This window comes from Artemia sp. Qi Xiang Cuo, chromosome 10 (genome assembly GCF_049724085.1).
Source record: "Artemia sp. Qi Xiang Cuo chromosome 10, ASM4972408v1, whole genome shotgun sequence".
Classification (NCBI taxonomy): Eukaryota; Metazoa; Arthropoda; class Branchiopoda; order Anostraca; family Artemiidae; genus Artemia; species Artemia sp. Qi Xiang Cuo.
In genome coordinates, this window is record NC_142803.1 from 9,906,643 (window position 1) to 9,924,338 (window position 17,696).

At 34.9% G+C, this 17,696-nt stretch overlaps 1 protein-coding gene across 5 annotated transcripts in view; it reads right to left on the reverse strand.

Moving 5' to 3' along the window:
- Positions 1 to 323: 323 nt before the first annotated feature.
- Positions 324 to 17,696, reverse strand: part of LOC148947451 (uncharacterized) — an 81,246-nt gene continuing 63,873 nt past the window's right edge. For 3 of the 5 annotated variants that reach the window (XM_089095859.1, XM_089095857.1, XM_089095858.1), the window contains 5 exons: positions 16,502 to 16,761; positions 12,376 to 12,544; positions 4,830 to 4,985; positions 2,273 to 2,463; positions 324 to 1,203 (listed from right to left, as the gene is read on the reverse strand). In XM_089095859.1, coding sequence (XP_088951985.1) covers positions 999 to 1,203; positions 2,273 to 2,463; positions 4,830 to 4,985; positions 12,376 to 12,544; positions 16,502 to 16,761 — 981 coding nt within the window. In that variant the 3' untranslated portion in view covers positions 324 to 998. The remainder of the gene's footprint in view (positions 1,204 to 2,272; positions 2,464 to 4,829; positions 4,986 to 12,375; positions 12,545 to 16,501; positions 16,762 to 17,696) is intronic. The other 2 variants (XM_089095856.1, XM_089095860.1) reach the window with 2 other exon arrangements.

Here is a 17,696-nt window from a genome sequence, read left to right on the forward strand (position 1 = left end):
ATAGAAAATTTACTCCTCTTCATACCCCCCCTACCCCCCCAAAAATCAAGTTCCTTTAAAAGGTTTTCTGTAATTTGTCTTTCTACGCGCACTTTGGGCAATGCCCTTCACAGAGTCATCAACTGGAAGGGGAGAAAGGGGACATTGGCCCTTTAACTTTCGAATACACCTTATTAGGAGATATTTTCACTTAGAAATACATTTTGTTGGTACTTTCATTGAGTTTTTTTTAAACAACATTATTGTACCCCCCCCCCCCCGCTCCTCTATCCCCGTTTTTCCCAGAGTTGACGGCACTGGCTCCTCAACAAACGCTATAGTCTTCTGGAGTATCTACCTCCGTCCCTCCTCCCTCCAAAATGCACACGGAACTTCACTTAGATAAACCTGATAAACTTCATGTTTTTCATTTATTTTCGCGTCTCACGAGTTTCATGTTTTTTACTGCTAGATATACATGTACAAAGGTTCGAATCTCGGGAGGATATGAGATAATGAATATACAAAAGGTTTTGACAAAGAAAGAAGCGCAGCACTCAATTGGCGATTCCATGTTATACCTAAATATAACAATTATTTACGTTGCAGTACCGTCATGCTATAAGAGGTTTTTTTCCTTTTTTTTATTTTTCTTTGATTTCTTTTTGGTAGCCTTTTCTAGGCTTTCGATTCCTTTTACTAAATCCTTTATCCCCATATCTGTTTTTTTTTCAAATCTACTTTATTTCAAAACTCTAATGATACTTCCTGCAAGTATAGCTCCAGTTAAAATTAGTGTCCTACAAGATCCATCGTTGCCACAGAGTGTGTTGAACTCAAATCCTTCCGAACCTTTTTAATAGTGAAAAATTGATTCTATTCAAATTTTTTTTTAATTATAAATGGCATCATTAATTACACATTTTAAAGCAAGCGTTTGAGCTCAAAGCGATTGGAGTTTTTTTCAGGGGAATCCGGTTGTCTAGAGGCTATAACTTGTTTATTGGATCCAATGTGCCTCAGAGAAAGGCTCTGTAAGCCTTTCTCTGTAAGTATTGTATTATTGGCAAGAGTTCTTCATCTGTAATATTGGCCTTGTATGCCTGATTGGACTCTTTCAGCTCAGACGACATGTGGGATGCTTCAGACGTCAAAGTCAACTTGATTTCGTCCAGGTTAGAGTTCAAAGCATCCAACTGGTGGGTTAGGTTTTGGACCTCGTACCTGAGTAAAAAAAATGTCCTTAATAAAATAATTCAAAAATAAATCTCTTTTTATTAAATCAAATAGACTAAAATAAATTCCTTTGTAGGTGAGCCAGATGAATGAAACTTTCAAAGATTTTCAGAAATTGGCATTTAAGCTAATTTAAGACAGTTGCACTAACCTGGCTCTGTTACTACCTTTAAAATACAGAATAAATTATTTAATCTCATTAATGAAATAAATTACTATAATTAAACAAATAGCTTAAATTATTAAATTCATTAAAAAACTAAACTTGCTAATTCAACAAAATAATTTATTCAATTAAAAGACTTGATCAATTTAATAAGTTAATTTCCTTACTTTAATAAAAAACCGTTATTTAGACAAGAAGGGACACTGATGTTCAGGGACAAAAAGATGATTTTTATATTTTATTTTTTTCTTCGTCTTCGGAATTACATCCCCCTTTCATTACATCCCCCCATGGGTATGTACTTAGAATTATCTCACAGCCCAAAAGAGAAAAAATACAATTTTTTGAGGAATTGGATCAAATGATTTAATGAAAGTTTATATTTCAAATCCAGGTACTCAGACATAAATAAACTATAACATAAATATAAAATAAACATAAATATAAGTTTCCTGTGCAGGTTTTCCCAATAGCCAACCATATATTACATAAAAAGTATAGTGTAACTAAATCAGAATTAAATGAATAATTAAATTCTTTATATGCATCTTCTTAAAGATATGAGTGATGATTACATCTCATAAGATTCTTATCTTCGAGATGAAATTCCATATGTTTCGCGAGAAAGATCTAGGAAGTAAAGTCTATATTTAATGTCCTATGTTATTTTTTTCAGGCTTGTTGTGGACGAGGCTGTATCCGGGGAAGCGCTAGAGGGTTTGAAACCCCCCTCCCCCCAATTTTATAAAAACGCAATATAAATCCATATAGATAAATTTTTGATGCGGTTTTATTGACCCCCCCCCCCCCGAAAAAAAACCCTGATTGCACCCTTGATTGTGGATGTCAAAAAAAGCCGCTTCTTTAAACGAAAATCAAGAAAATAATTACCTAGGGGAGTGTTTCTTTGCATGCTTTTTCTCACTTGTCACTACTTTTCTTGCAAATTTTTCCATTTTTTTAACATCTTTTCCGACCATTCTGAAGTGGTGATCACGATGTCTTTTCTCTTTTCTTGTCAATTTTTCTTCACACTCCGTCATTTTATGACTGCTAGCTGTTAATCTATTTGCGTGGCGCTCCTTCAACGAAGAAAAACAATATTTCTTTTTTTTCAAATATACTTCGAATTTTTGATAAAAATCAGTAACCAGTAAAATACAGTAAGTAAATGATACTGATTTAGTTAATGAGTGAACTCTCAAAGTCGTCATGAATTAATAACTAATTATTATCATGCCTTAATAAACATTATTTATTAGTAACTTCAGTTAAATAGGTTAGTTTGATTTTATTTTATTTACTATATTTAAGTCATGCTAACAGATTATTTAAGTTAGTTAAATTAAATTAAATACTTTTTACTTGGTTTAAAGTATTCTAGTGTTCATAAAACCCTTCTGGAGAAAAAAAAAATCTGGCTTGGTTCACACTAAAATTCCAGAAATTGCTGAAAAGAGTTGCAATTGCTTCCTTCCCCAACTGGCACCCTTGCTTCTAGCGATGCCGACAAATCAAAATACAAGAACAAAAGTAACTTAAAATTTGAGTGATACCCACCTCAGCTATCTACCACTAAAACCCTCCCCCCTTCTCACCTCCTCACTAAAAGATTTTGATAAAATTAAAACTTTTATCAGCTACCCTTTGCTAAAATTTTAGATTAATATAATTGGGGGTGTTTTAATTACTTATCTATCTTTTATAGAATTATTTTGAAAATTTGTTTATGAAATAAAAAAACAAATAACTTAATTCTTTCGGTTATTTTCATTGTCATGTTGGCAGCAATAGCTGCAACCTTGCAAGGAAAAAACTACGATCAATAGTAAATGGAAACTTAAAAGTGTGATAAAATAACTTAATTCTTTTGGTAATTTTCATTGTCATGGTGGCAGCAATAGCTGCAACCTTGCAAGGAACGAACTAGGATCAATAGGGAATGGAAACTTAAGACGTGATTCGAAAAAAATTGCCATTTGAAGCTGATTCAGGAATATTAACTATTATTTAAGTTGATCTTAATAGTGAAAATTAGTTGCAAAATTATATGAAGCTTGAAATCCCTAGAAACAAAAATGCATCACAGTGGACTAGCATGGTCAAAACCCCATATAAGAGAAATGGGGTCCCCAAGCTTGAACAAGGAAAATCACGGGCAGCACTGATATTTTTCTACCAAGAATAACAGACTAACGCAACATCGCTGAAAAAAAGTTTAATAGCTAATTTAAAAGCTACTACTTATATCTACGCGCTTTTCTTTAAAATTCGTCTTGATAATGCTATAAGTGCGGCACCAAAAATGACACTTTCTGTGCTATTCCTCGAACGGAAAGACCGGAAAACCAAAAAAGAGGGAGGATTACAATCTTTCCTCTATTATACTTCTCCTCCCAGCCCCTGTAGTAAGTTTCATAAATTCTCTGCTGATAAGCAGGCAACTGGAACATCGTAGAGATGTCTTAATGACTCATTCCAAAACTCTTGATCATATCCACATGCTTTCGTCAATCCATTTTGATAACGCCATCATAAAGTATCATATGACACCAAAAATGGTGCTATTTGGCGTTATTTAAAAGATAAAAGGCTGGGAGCCATAAAAGGGCACTATTGTAACCACCATAGTTGAAAACGCTTCTCTTAAGTTTCTGAGCCCCCATCCTGAAAAACAAGGAGAATGAGGCAAAAACACAACGAAGGTGAATGCCGCAGTGAGTTCCGTGTTTAAATCATCAAATGATTAGCAAAACTAGCAGGCATCTGCAACGTCATAGAAAGACGTTTAATGGCTCATTCCAAGGCTCTTGATGCGATCCAAGTGCTTCTATCAATTCGTCTTCATAACGCCAAAAATGATATACTTTTTAATGTATCTACGGAGTCACAAACAGTATGGCAAAAGCCGGCAAGAATATGGTGCTTGAAAAAACTATTGCAATATTCTGCATCTTCATGTATTCCTCCCTTTTCAAGAAAATAAAATCAATATTTTGCCATTTTATCAAAAGCTTGAGAAATGCAGATACCAAGCTTTGACCGGACAGCCAACTCCCCATTTGCTGCACAAAAATTTATTTTGATCCAAAAAGGTTGAGAGCCACCGCATTAAAGAGTAAGCCCCGAATAATAAAAGTCTTCGTACCACCTTAAAACTACCGTGGGTACTTTTACCAAGGGTAAAACTATTATACAAGCATAAAACTAGTACAAAATTATTATAATATTCTACCTACGATGACTAAATCATAATTAAGTCAGAACTTAATTAAGTCAAAACAGTCAGAACTAAGTCATATATGCTAAACTGCTGCCGAGCATTCCTAAGAATAACAATGACAAAGAATTAAAATAATAAGAAGAACAACAAAATAAAATATTCTTAAGCCATAAGAATAAAAAACAAAACAGAAATAATAATAATAAAAAATTAAAGAACATTTACGTTTGGTTTTTCCGTCTCTTTTGTTAGGTCTTGTGCAGTTTCTGATGTTTCAGCAGGTTGAATTTCCTTGGTGATAGATGCCAATTCAAGCTTTTCAAGACTTTTTTCAATTTTCTCTAAACGAGAATTATTATTTTCAAGAAATTCTCTTCTAAACTGAAAAGAAAATAAATAAGAGTATAACTATAAACATTGATGTACGAAGGATATTTAGGTAAAAACATACTTTCCCCCTGGATCCATCTAGGCATATTCATACCTGAAAACCGGGATTTTCTTTGGGTTGTTTCAAAATTATACCGTATTTAGAGCAGTACCACATTTTTGTCAGCATTGCCACGTTAAGTCGTGAAAATAAACTTTTCGAAACCTACTCATATTAATTTCTGCTCGTTTTGAGTTTGACTCAAAACGAGGTACTATAAGGATCTCTTTTAAGGATTAATTAAAAAAACTTTTTCCACAAAATAAGTTTTTCAAAAAAATTGAAGTACTCCATTAAACAAAAAATGAGCAAAAATAAAATCAAATAATCTACCAAACGTAAAACTGCCCCAAATCAGCATCGATAAAAAAATAAAACTCAAAACGAACATAAATTAAAATAAATAACCTAGTCAAACTCAAAACGAGCAGAAATTAACATAAATTGGGCTCAAAACCCCTATGCCTTCCCAAGGCCAGAACATAATTTGCACTTTACTGAAAAAAATATAAATCTTTTTACTTTTATAACTTTAATAAATCAAATAATATTAAGATTTTGATTACTAAATATCAGTATATGTCTATTAAACTGACAATGCACGTTCATTTGTATTTTTCAGTAAAGTGCAAATTTTGTTCTTGCCTTGGGAAGGCATAGGGGTTTTGCGCCCAACTTATTTTAATTTCTGCTCGTTTTGAGTTTGACTGTTGTTTATTATAATTTCTGTTTGTTTTGGGTTTTATTTATTTATTGATACTGACTTGTGGTAGTTGTGTACTTGGTAGATTATTTGATTCTATTTTTGTTCATTTTTGGTTTAATGGAGTTCTTTACTTTTTTGAAAAACTCATTTTGTGGAATTTTTTTTTTAATTAATCAACGCAAAACAAGCACTTAATATAAAAGATCATTCTAAGGCTTTATTTAACCGAATTGATTCATTTGAGATTTCATAAAATTATGAAATGTTACTATAATATATAATTTGAATCAGATATTAAGGAGAAGGACCACTGGGTATTTCTCTGTGTTTTGTTGTCTGAAGGCTGAAAAAGTACAGTTCTTCATGACCAAGTTTCTAAGTTTCACTGAACCCTTCAGATAAAGGGAGAATAAGAGAGGTAGGAAGGGGGGGGGGGTCTAAATTGAAATTAATCTCGAATCTATCTTATTCCGAAGAATATTATTGCCGAAATATTCAGCATAAAAATTTAAAGTGTAACAACTATTTTTAGTTTAATATAAAATATTACATTGACATTATGGAGTATTTGTAATTTTCTTAATTTTGCACTTTTTAATGTGTTCTTCTTTCCCGGGGCGAGAAGGAACGAATAATTGTAAAAAGTACCAGGAACAACTTTTTTATGAACGTACCAGGAACAAATGCACTTTGGATTCCACTCGGACGATACCAGCTGCGGGAGATGTGACCAATTACCATAATTACCATATTACCTAATTGCATAGTGTGCAATTACCATAGGCCCTAAATTGGCCAGTAGTAACCCTTATATGATCATAATGGGCGGTAACATTTTATCACTTCGACAAACCATGATGAAAAAGTGCTAAGAATCCCGGATTATATATTTTTTTTAGAAAGGAAGTAGTGACCAATATTTAATTGGAGAATTTCTGCACAAATATTGTTAGAAACAACTTTTTTCCAGACCCGTCTGCCTTTTTCTAATCGACTTGACAAACAAATTGGTATTTGCTTGGACCCCCCTCTAGATTTACAAAAAAACTTCTTTGGGGTATTTTTCATTGAAAAATGTCTTTTTGCTATTTTCTTTGAAAATACAATTCTATAACGTAATGTTTTTCGTCACTATTTACTACAATTAATTAAAAAAACTTTTTCCACAAAATTAGTTTTTCAAAGAAACGTAAAGAACTCCATTAAACAAAAAATGAGCAAAAAGTAAAATAAAATAATCTAACAAGCTCGAAACTACCACAAATCAGCATCGACAGATAAAAACAACCCAAAACGAACAGAAATTAAAATAAATAACCGATTCAAACTCAAAACGAGAAGAAATTAACATAAGTTGGGCGCAAAACCCCCTATGCCTTCCCAAGGCCAGAACAAAATTTGCACTTTACTGAAAAAATACAAATGAATGTGCATTGTCAGTTTAATATACATGTACTGATATTTAGTAATCAAAATGTAAAAATTATTCGATTTGTTAAAGTTATAAAAGTAAAATCATTTATATTTTTTTCAATCGAATTTCAAATTATAATTTCAAATCGAATGAGCCCTTTTCTGAAGTTTCTACGACAACGTCTTCTATAAAAACCTTATATGCCCCCAGGCCATAACTTAAAACCCTTGCCCTGAGGGCTGTGGCGGAGTATCCTCCTCAAAAACATATTTTCTATCTGTAAATCAACTACGCTGAACAAAATGGCTATCTCAAAATTTTTATTGGATGTGTTTGCGGGAATGATGGGCGTGGGGGGGGGGGCTAGTTGCCCTCCAATCACTTTCGACTATTAAAAAGTGGACTATCCCTTTGAATTTACAATCGAATGAGCTTTTTTTTGAAGTTTCTACGACAACACCTTCTATAAAAACATTATATGCCCCCTGGGCATAACTTAAAACCATTGCCCTGAGGGTTGTGGGGGAGTGTCTCCTCATAACATATTTTCTATCTGGAAATCAACCACGCTGAACAAAATGGCTATATCAAAATTTTGATTGGATGTGTTTGGGTGAATGATGGACGTGGGAGGGGGGGGGGGGCTAGCTGCCCTCCAATCACTTTCAACTATCAAAAAGGGCACTAGCCCTTTGAATTTCCAATCAGATGAGCCCCTTTTGAAGTTTCTATGACAACGCCTTCTATAAAAACCTTATATACCCCAGAACATAACTTAAAACCATTGCCCCGAGGGTTGTTGGTGGGTGTCCTCCTCAAAAACGTATTTTCTATCTGGAAATCTTCTACGCTGAACAAAATGGCTATCTCAAAAGTTTAATTGGATTTGTTTGGGAGAATGATGGGCGCGGGGGAGGGGCTAGTTTCCCTCTAATCACTTTCGACTATTAAGAATGGAACTAGCCCTTTGAATTTCCAATCGAATGAGCCTGTTTTGTAGTTTGTACGACAATGCCTTCTATAAAAACCTTATATGTCCCCAGGGCATAACTTAAAACGCTTGCCCTGAGGGTCGTGGGGGAGTGTCCTCCTTAAAAACATATTTTCTATTTGGAAATCAACTATGAGGAACAAAAGGGCTATCTACACATTTTGAGTAGGTGTGGGTGAGTGACTTATGGGCATGGGGGGACTCGCTGCCCTCCAATCACTTTGGACTATCAAAAAGGGTACTATCCCTTTCACGTTCTGATTGAATAACCCTGTTTTGATGCTTCTATGACAACGCCTTCTATAAAAACCTTATAACCCCCAGGGCATAACTTAAAACCCTTGCCCCGAGGGTTGTAGGGGAGTGTCCCCCTCAAGAACATATTTTCTATCTGGAAATCAACTACGCTGAACAAAATGGCTATCTCAAAATTTTTTTGGGTTGTGTTGGGGGGAATGATGGGCGGGGGGGGGGGGCTAGTTGCCCTCCAATCACTTTCGACTATTAAAAAGGGCACTAGCCCGTTGAATTTCTAATCGAATGAGCTTTTTTGAAGTTTTTACGACAACGCCTTCTATAAAAACATTAAATGCCCCCTGGGCATAACTTAAAACCCTTGCCTTGAGGGTTGTGGGGGGGGGGTCCTCCTCAAAAAAATATTTTCTATCTGGAAATCAACTACGCTGAACAAAATGGCTATCTCAAAATTTGATTGGATGTGATTGGGGAGTGATGGGCGTGGGGGGGGGGCTAGTTGCCTTCCAATCATTTTCGACTATTAAAAAGGACACTAGCCACTCCAATTTCCAATCGAGTGAGCAGTTTTCGAAGTTTCTACGACGAATCCTTCGATACGAAGTGCCCGAGTATGGAGAAAAAACCCCCCAAAAACAACACATTATGCCCACATCGTTCTTTACTTAGGCAGCGCTAGCGCGCTCCCTATGAATAGATGGGCGTGAGAGGGGGGTTAGTTACCGTCCAATCACTTTTAACTATTAAAAATGGCAGTAGCCCTTTGAATTTCCAATCAAATGAGCCTTTTGAAGTTTCTATGACAACGCCTTCTTTAAAAACCTTATATGCCCCAAGGGCATAACTTAACACCCTTGCCCCGAGGGTTGTGGGGGAATGTTCTCCTCAAAACATATTTTCTATCTGGAAAACAACTACGCTGAACAAAACACATCCCCAAACACATCCAATCAAAATTTTGAGATATCCATTTTGTTCAACATTTTGTTCATTTTGTTCGTACCTTTGAGCAGGACACTTCACCCACAGTCTTCAGGGCAATGGTTACAAGTTATGACCAGGGAGCATATAAGGTTTTCATTGAAATCTTTGTCGTAGAAACTTGAAAAAGGGCTCATTTAATTGGAAATTCAAAGGGCTAGTGCCCCTTTTAATAGTTGAAAGTGAATGGAGGGCAACTAACCCCCCTTATCACGCCCACCATTTATCCAAACACATCCGAACAAAATTTTGAGATAGCCATTTTGTTCAACGTAGATGAAAGTTCTAGAAATTAAGTCTTTGAGGATGATAACCCCTACCCCTCAGAGCCCTCAGGGCAGGGGTTACAAGTTATGACCAGGGAGCATATAAGGTTTTCATTGAAATCGTTGTCGTAGAAGCTTCAAAAAGGGCTCATTCAATTGGAAATTCAAAGGGCTAGTGCCCCTTTTAATAGTTGAAAGTGAATGGAGGGCAACTAACCCCCCTCTCACGTCCACCATTTATCCAAACACTCCAATCAAAATTTTGATATAGCCATTTTGTTGAAAGTAGTTGAAAGTTCTAGAAATTAAGTCTTTGAGGATGACACTCACCCCTACCCCTCAGGGCAAGGGTTACAAGTTATGCCCTGGGGGCATATAAGGTTTTTATTGAAAGCTTTTTCGTAGAAACTTGAAAGAGGCTGCATTCGATTGGAAATTCCAAGGGCTAGTGCCCTTTTTAATCGGAAGTGTCTGAAGGGCAACTAACCCTCCTCTCACGCCAACCTTTTCCCCAACCACATCCAATTAAAATTTTTAGATAGCCATTTTGTTCAACGTAGTTGAAAGCATTGGAAATTATATCTTTAAGGATGACGGCCTTCCCCCCACCCACATCCCTCAGGGCAAGGGCTGTAGTTATGCCCTGGGGGCATATTAGGTTTTTATAGAAAGCGTTGTAGTAGAAACTTCAAAAGGGGCTTATTCGATTAGAAATTAAAATGGCTAGTGCCCTTTTCAATAGTCGAAAGAAATCGGATGGCAACTAATCCCCCTCTCACGCCCACCATTTCCCAAACAAATACAATCACAGTTTCGAGATGGCCAGTCTTTTCTACACAGTTGAAAGTTATTGAGATTAGGTCTTTGAGGATGAAAACCCCACCACATCCCTCCGGGTAAGGGTTGTAAGTTATACAATGGGGACATATGAGGTTTTTATAGAAAAGTTGTCATAGAAACTTCAAAAAGGGCTCATTCGATTTGAAATTGAAAGGGGTAGAGCCCTTTTTAGTAGTCGAAAGTGATTGAAGAGCAACTAACCCGCCTCTCAAGCCCACCATTTTCCCAAACACGTCCAATAAAAATTTTGAGATATTCATTTTGTTCAACGTAGTTGACAGTTCTGGAAATTAGGTCTTTGAGGATGACAACCCTCCCCCCACAACCCTCACGGCAAAGCTTGTAACTTATGTCCTGGGGGCACATAAGGCTTTTATAGAAAGTTTTTTCATAGAAACTTCAAAAGGGCCAATTTGATTGGAAATTGAAAGGGCTCATGCCCTTTTTAATAATCGAAAGTGATTGAATGGCAACTAAACCCCCTCTCACAACAACCATTTCCCCAAACACATTGAATCAAAACTTTGAGATGGCCATTTTGTTTAACGTAGCATCAAGTTTTGGAAATTAGGTCTTTGTGGATGATAAACCCCCCACACCCCTTAGGGCAAGGGTTGAAAGTTATGCCCAGGGGGCATATAAGGTTTTTATTATAACCTTTAATATTTGTATGCTACCACTTCCATTACAATTACCACTAGTCCCCAGCGTCGCACCTATAAGAATTAGTATTTTTTTCAGTGAAGTGCGTGCAAATTATGTTCAGGCCTCGGGAAGGCATAAGGGTTTTGAGCCCTACTCATGTTAATTTCTGCTCGTTTTGAGTTTCATTTATTTATCGATGCTGATTTGTGGTAGTTTCACACTTGGTAGATTATATGATTTTATTTTTGCTCATTTTAGGTTTAATGGAGTTCTTTACTTTTCTTTAAAAAACATATTTTGTGGAAAAAGTTTTTTTTAATTAATTACGAACATAAGATCGTTTGAATTACTTTTAATCAAACATAAAAACTCCTTTTCTGAGCACAAAAATTACTTCTATAAAAGTTTTCATTGGTTTTAGGAGTCAAAATAAGGTCCAAAATTTTCTTGAGTATAATATGTAATATTTATAATATATGAACATAATATATATTTTTTATATAGATGACAATGATTTTTACTTTACCTAGTGTGAAATAATATTCCACTGACCAAAATACAAAAAAAAAACTAAAAATTACTTTTACAAAGTTCTGAAATGGTAGTTTTTCTACCTGTTATTGTGATTTTCCGTGATCGTCCAATGGAGAGATATCCGTTGGATATCAGGTTTGCTGATAAATGTCCTCTTTTAAAGAAATTTCTTCGAAATACAAAGCTTTTCATTCAAAACTTCCACATATAGAGGTGATTTGACGTAGAAATCACCAAATTTTGATATATCAAGGTACCATGTAGCAGAATTTATTGTTAATAAAATTAGTAAAAATGTTTTTTGTTTATATATCTATATTATATATATATATATATATATATATATATATATATATATATATATATATATATATATATATATATATATATATATATATATATATATATATATATCTAAATATTAAGAATAGGTATATGTACCAATCTTTGAAAAAGAAAAGAAAGAAAAAGAAAAAACTAGAGTAAACAACAACAAACCAAGAAAATAATAAGAATTAAGATAGCTAAAATGTATTAAATAAGCTAATTTAAAAAAAATATAAAAATAGTACATAAATAAATTTGTACAACAGAAAAAAACATAAATAAATAGAATAAGGTAACTAATAATAACTAAGAAAATAGTAACCTACGACAACATAAGAAAAAGATAACCCAGAAAAAAAACACAGAAAAAATGAGTACTAACTCCTTCCATGTATTCATTAAACCACACCGGTGGCCTGGTTTGACTTGCAGCCTTTGCAATTGCTGCTTCACAAATGTGTTTCAGTTGTTCTTCGTGAGCATTCAATATATCAACTGAATCAGGTTGATTTATTATTCTAGTCAAGATTCCAGCATTAGTCTTGCAAGACCTAAGATAAAGTAATACTAAATTTAATTTTGGAAAATCAAAATGGCAATTTTTTTTTAAACTTATACAGGGTTTATAAAAAAAATCATCCCCACCCCCTAAAAAAGTGATAAAAAAAACACTTAACCCTACCCTTAAGCTTTCGCTTGCTTGGAGTTACCCCTTAAACGTAGGAATAAAAATTTAAAAAGAGAAGGAAAGAAAGAGAAAACAAATTCTTCCCTTGCTTGGCTTCTGGTCGCAACAACCCTTCCTAACAACAATTCATTGCACTTACCAACACACCCAAAACCCCCTGCCTCCATCCAACAAAGATTTTTTTTTTTTTTTTTTTTTTACTAAATATGAAACACAAGAACGACTGATCATAGGTGGACAGAGGTTACGCTTTCAGCAGGAGGGAGGGGCATCAAGAGGATTTTTCTAGAAGGAAGAAGGAGAAAAACAACAACAACAGTGTATCTTTGACCCAAAATCGATATATTTTCCTTGATGACCCCAATGCTATATCATAAGTAAAGAATAAGTAAAGGTTAAAGAACAATTTTGGCACAATGTATTATTTATTTATTATTTTCTTTTTTGTTTTAGACCAGAGTTCTTCGTACTAAAGGAGATGTCCAAGAAACTTCAAAAAGGGCTCATTCGATTGGAAATTGAGATGGCTAGTGCTTTTTTTAATAGTCAAAAGTGATTGGAGGGTAAATAGACCCTCACCCCCACGCAGATCATTTACTCAAACACGCCCAATCAAAATTTTGAGATAGCCATTTTGTTCAACGTAGTCAAAAAGTCCCGAAATTATGTCTTTGAGGATGACAGCCCCCTCCCCACACATCGTATTTTCCCGAAATGCTTCCAAAAAAAAATTTGAGATAGCCATTTTATTCAAAGTAGTCCAAAGATCGTATAAAAAGTACCAGTACCAGTGTATTATTACTATTCTACTAAAACGACAAGTTCTTATAGTTTTTTTCTCTCTTTTAGATATGGATGATCAAAAAGAGTACGAAGAAGGAGAAGAAAACATTGAAGAGGACAGCATCTACCAGCAATTTGGGATCTTGGAGGAAATGAACGTCCCTGAAGAAGCTGTAAAAGATCCAGGACCATTTGAGAACAAGAGGCTGAAATTTTCATTTGCAAGGGGTGTTAAAGACATTTTAACCACGAAATTGTCCATTATGTTAGATCGATGTAAGGTATCATATATAAATGCAACGAGAATTTTAACAGCTATTCTAGAAGCACTAAACCTTGACACTCTTGAGCAAAAAGTCTCGAAAACTTCATTATTATACAAGGCGAATGTTCAGAGAGCAATGTACTAAAAAAAATTGACGAAGTAAACATTCCTGAAAAAGAGCTCCTGGTTGTCCATTGTGACGGTAAACTTTTACCGGGTGTTTTAAAAAGCGAACAGTGTGAGCGAATAGCTATTGTGATTTCGTATGGCGAAAAGGAACAGATTCTGGGAGTCCATGTAACAGCAAACAGCTCTGGAGAGGAACAAACCAATGAATGTCTACACGAATGGGGTCTCCCCAACACTGTCAAGGCGATGTGCTTCGACACTATAGCATCCAACACGGGAAGGCTTAAAGGAGCATGCGTCATATTGGAGGAAATAATAGGAAGAGAGTTGTAACTAGCTTGCTGTCATAATATCTTGGAAATTCTGTTAAGAGTTGCATTCGAAACGAAAATGGGATAAACCACTGGGCCTCATCCAGACAATTTCAGAGATTCCCCACTGCGTGGCCCAAGATAGACAAAGAAAAATAAGACACAGGTATAAGTGAAAATCTAGTACAAAAGCAGCTAACTCAAGAAATAATTGCAAATGCTGCCGCTGAATCCGAAACCAAATTAACTGAGAGCAACCCCAGAGCAGGTATAGAAAAAAGTTCCAAAGCTGCCAGTAGCAGAATTCGACAGAATTCCAAAAGCTGCCAACACTTTAGCAGCACAACTTGTGTTTCGACAGCTTTTCTTTAAATAAAAAGTATTTTTATATGTAAAAATGGTATTTTCAGATAAAATCTGCCAACAAATTTGAAAACTGCCAAGTAGCATTACTACTACGCTACTCCATGTTTTGTACGGCAGCCCCAGAAATAACTACAAGGAACTATTGCAATTGGTTGTCGTATTTTTTTGGATCACTAGACGGCAATGTTCTGGGTTTTAGAACTCCAAGAGCCATTCATCACTCTAGGTGGATGGCAACAACTATTTACTGCTTTAAAATGTTCATTTTTCGCCGTCCATTCAAGATGTCTAAAGAAGAGGGAAAGTTCTGCTCGTGCCATATTTGTTTTCCTAGTAAAAATTTGTTGTAAAGCTTGCTTCAATGCTCCAAAACCTCATACTGGACCAAAACAAGAAAAGAGACTTTTGCATAGTCTGTTGGACTATGAAGAATGTGACAACGACATTGCAGAAATAACCTTACCAAATTTTCGAACTATTTGAGGTATTTGAATGCAGAGTTGTTGGGATTATCCCTTTTTTGACCTCGCCATTAGAAGCGACGAAAAGTTGTTAATGACTAATAGATTGCTCAGCAACACAGATGAACCATCAGAGGCATTTACATTCTTTGACCGATTTAATATAAAAACAGCCCCAATTGATTATATGTAACACTTACGTAGTAAATGGCATCTTTGAACGTATGTACTTGGTTTTGTGCCACATCTTGTTGGTGGCAAAAATTTCGACGCCACTTTTTTTCTAACCGCCCGTGTCTCTGCTCTTTCATTTTTGACACGCTCTAATTCTCGTTTTTGCATGTCTTCTAACCACATGTGTCTTTGCTCTTCATTTTCATTTTTGAATCGCTCTAATTCAGGTTTTTTCCTGCCTTCTAACCACATGTGTCTTTGCTCTTCATTTTCATTTTTGACACGCTCTAATTCTTGTTTTGGCATGTTTTCCAACTGCAAGTGTTTATGCTCTCATTTTTCATTTTTGACACGCTCTAATTATGACACTGCCAATACCCTTTGCTTTAGCTGCCCTTATTGGTCTAGTCTTACATGATGGTCCAGGTTGTATATTTTTTTAATTTTTCAGGTGGTGAGACAAAAACTTATTTTTCTTCCAACCAATTATCATTTATAACACTTGGAAATTTTCGTTTTTTGGTCTACCTCTAGATAAGTTTTTCATACTGATGTCTTTTCAAAAATATTTGATTATTGAAGCAAGTCCCATTTCTAACACTGATTTTCTACTAAGCTTCAAACTTTTGGTTTTCTTTTTTAAGGTTTTTGAATTGTTGTAATCCCTCGTTAAAATATAGGCTACAAATATTTTGTAATTACCAGTTTTTTGCTCTTTAAGCAATTTAATGTAAGCTTGTCTATGCGTGAAAATTTTCCATTTTTCCACTTTTTAACATAAGTGTGACAAGTGTGACAACGTCATTGCAATATTGATGTATACAAAAATGACGTCACTGACATGAATTTTTTCCCCAAAATGAAGGCTCTTAACGAATTTTCTGAAACTTCTGACTTATCTAGATCGTTTTTTTTAGTCCAGCAAATCTCAGGATGTCAAGTTTCCCGAAAAATAGGAAGCCGTTCTCGAGGAAAGATACATACACAATTCGTTGCTCGCTTATAAAGATAATATATACATATAGTAAAAAGGCAAATATTTTATTTAGAACTTTTTGTCACCATGAGAGAGGGAGGGAGTGTAAGAGGAAGAAAAAGAAAGAAAGAAATTAAAAGGAAGGAAGGTGAGGAGCGAGAGAATGAGGGTGAGAATGATCGAAAAAGAAACAAAGAAGAAAAGAGAAAGAAAGAGAGAATTGGAGAAAAGAAGGACAGAGAGAGTGTGACCCAATAGACGAAAAGTTCGCCAAAATGGAAGCCATCGAATAAATTACTTAGAAATCAAAGATAGAGAAAAAATATTCTTTAAAGACACAATAGAAGAAAATTACCCAGTCTTTAATGCAGGTTGATTTCTCTCATTCGCTGGGCTGATTATGTTTTCCTCATTTAGTCGAAGTGATGATTGAAGAGTTATTTGACTTGCAGTTGGACTACTAATAGTCTTATAGTAAGTAAGGCCATTATCGCTATAACTCACGGTTTCCGCAAATGGTTCCTCGTCAAGATGAAGCGATAAAGTCGCACGACTAATTTGACTGGCGACTAAATTTCCAGTAGCTTTCGGGTTGCTTTCAAACACATGATCCCCCTATTTGTAAGAAGAAAAACATTAAAAAGTGATAGACAGGTGTTGTACTATGTTAGAATATAGTTTCAAGGTTGTTCCAGCGGTCTGACTATTTCACACCCTACAAGATTCAAGAGTGTGGTTTACAATGCCCTCAGGAGTGGAAGAGTAGACTCATGGGAATTTAAAGTGATTTTATTTTAGTAAACAATCTCTAAAAATTTGACGGTTAGCTCCTTTGTTTCTTTTGTTTTACGACATTTTCAGGTATTGTTTCAATAGATTTTGTCCTTATTTGGATATGGACTTAGGAATACATTACAAGTACTCGTGTACTAATTTCTCATAAATCAAAATAATAAAAATTAATCAGCAGCACTTAAAAAGCTAAGCTTGCGAGATCATGCAGCAAAACAATGCCAACACAAAATAAAAAATAAAACTGAGCAGGCGAAATGAAATGAATATTTGTTGTATAATTGTAATAATCAGGAAGCAGGGGGTGGAAGCATGGACCTTGTTGAATATAAACGATTGAACACATATAAAGCATTACACTTCATGACTGGAAAATTATAACAATTTTTTTCTCTTCTTTTTAATAGCAAAGTACCAAGGGACCGTGCTTCGGTCGGTAAAAAGAAAGTTTTTTTAATCCCTTACACAAAACAACTTGATTTTATTTTAGTCGGCAAACCTTTTCGCATAGTTATATCGACAAATTATCAGGTATAAACAGTCAAACTAACAATACTTAGCACATACACTCATTTTCAGCAAAATTAATTTTCGCCATTCATAAGATAATGTTTTTCAAACAGTTTGAGGTAATGAACTGTAAGTAAGGAGGCTTAAGCTAAAGTTTTACTTTCTGTCCCAATCTTAAGAACAGCTCCTGAAACAAAAGGCCCGTTTTATTAGAAAAAGAACCTTTTTTAAAAGTTCTAAGTAACTTT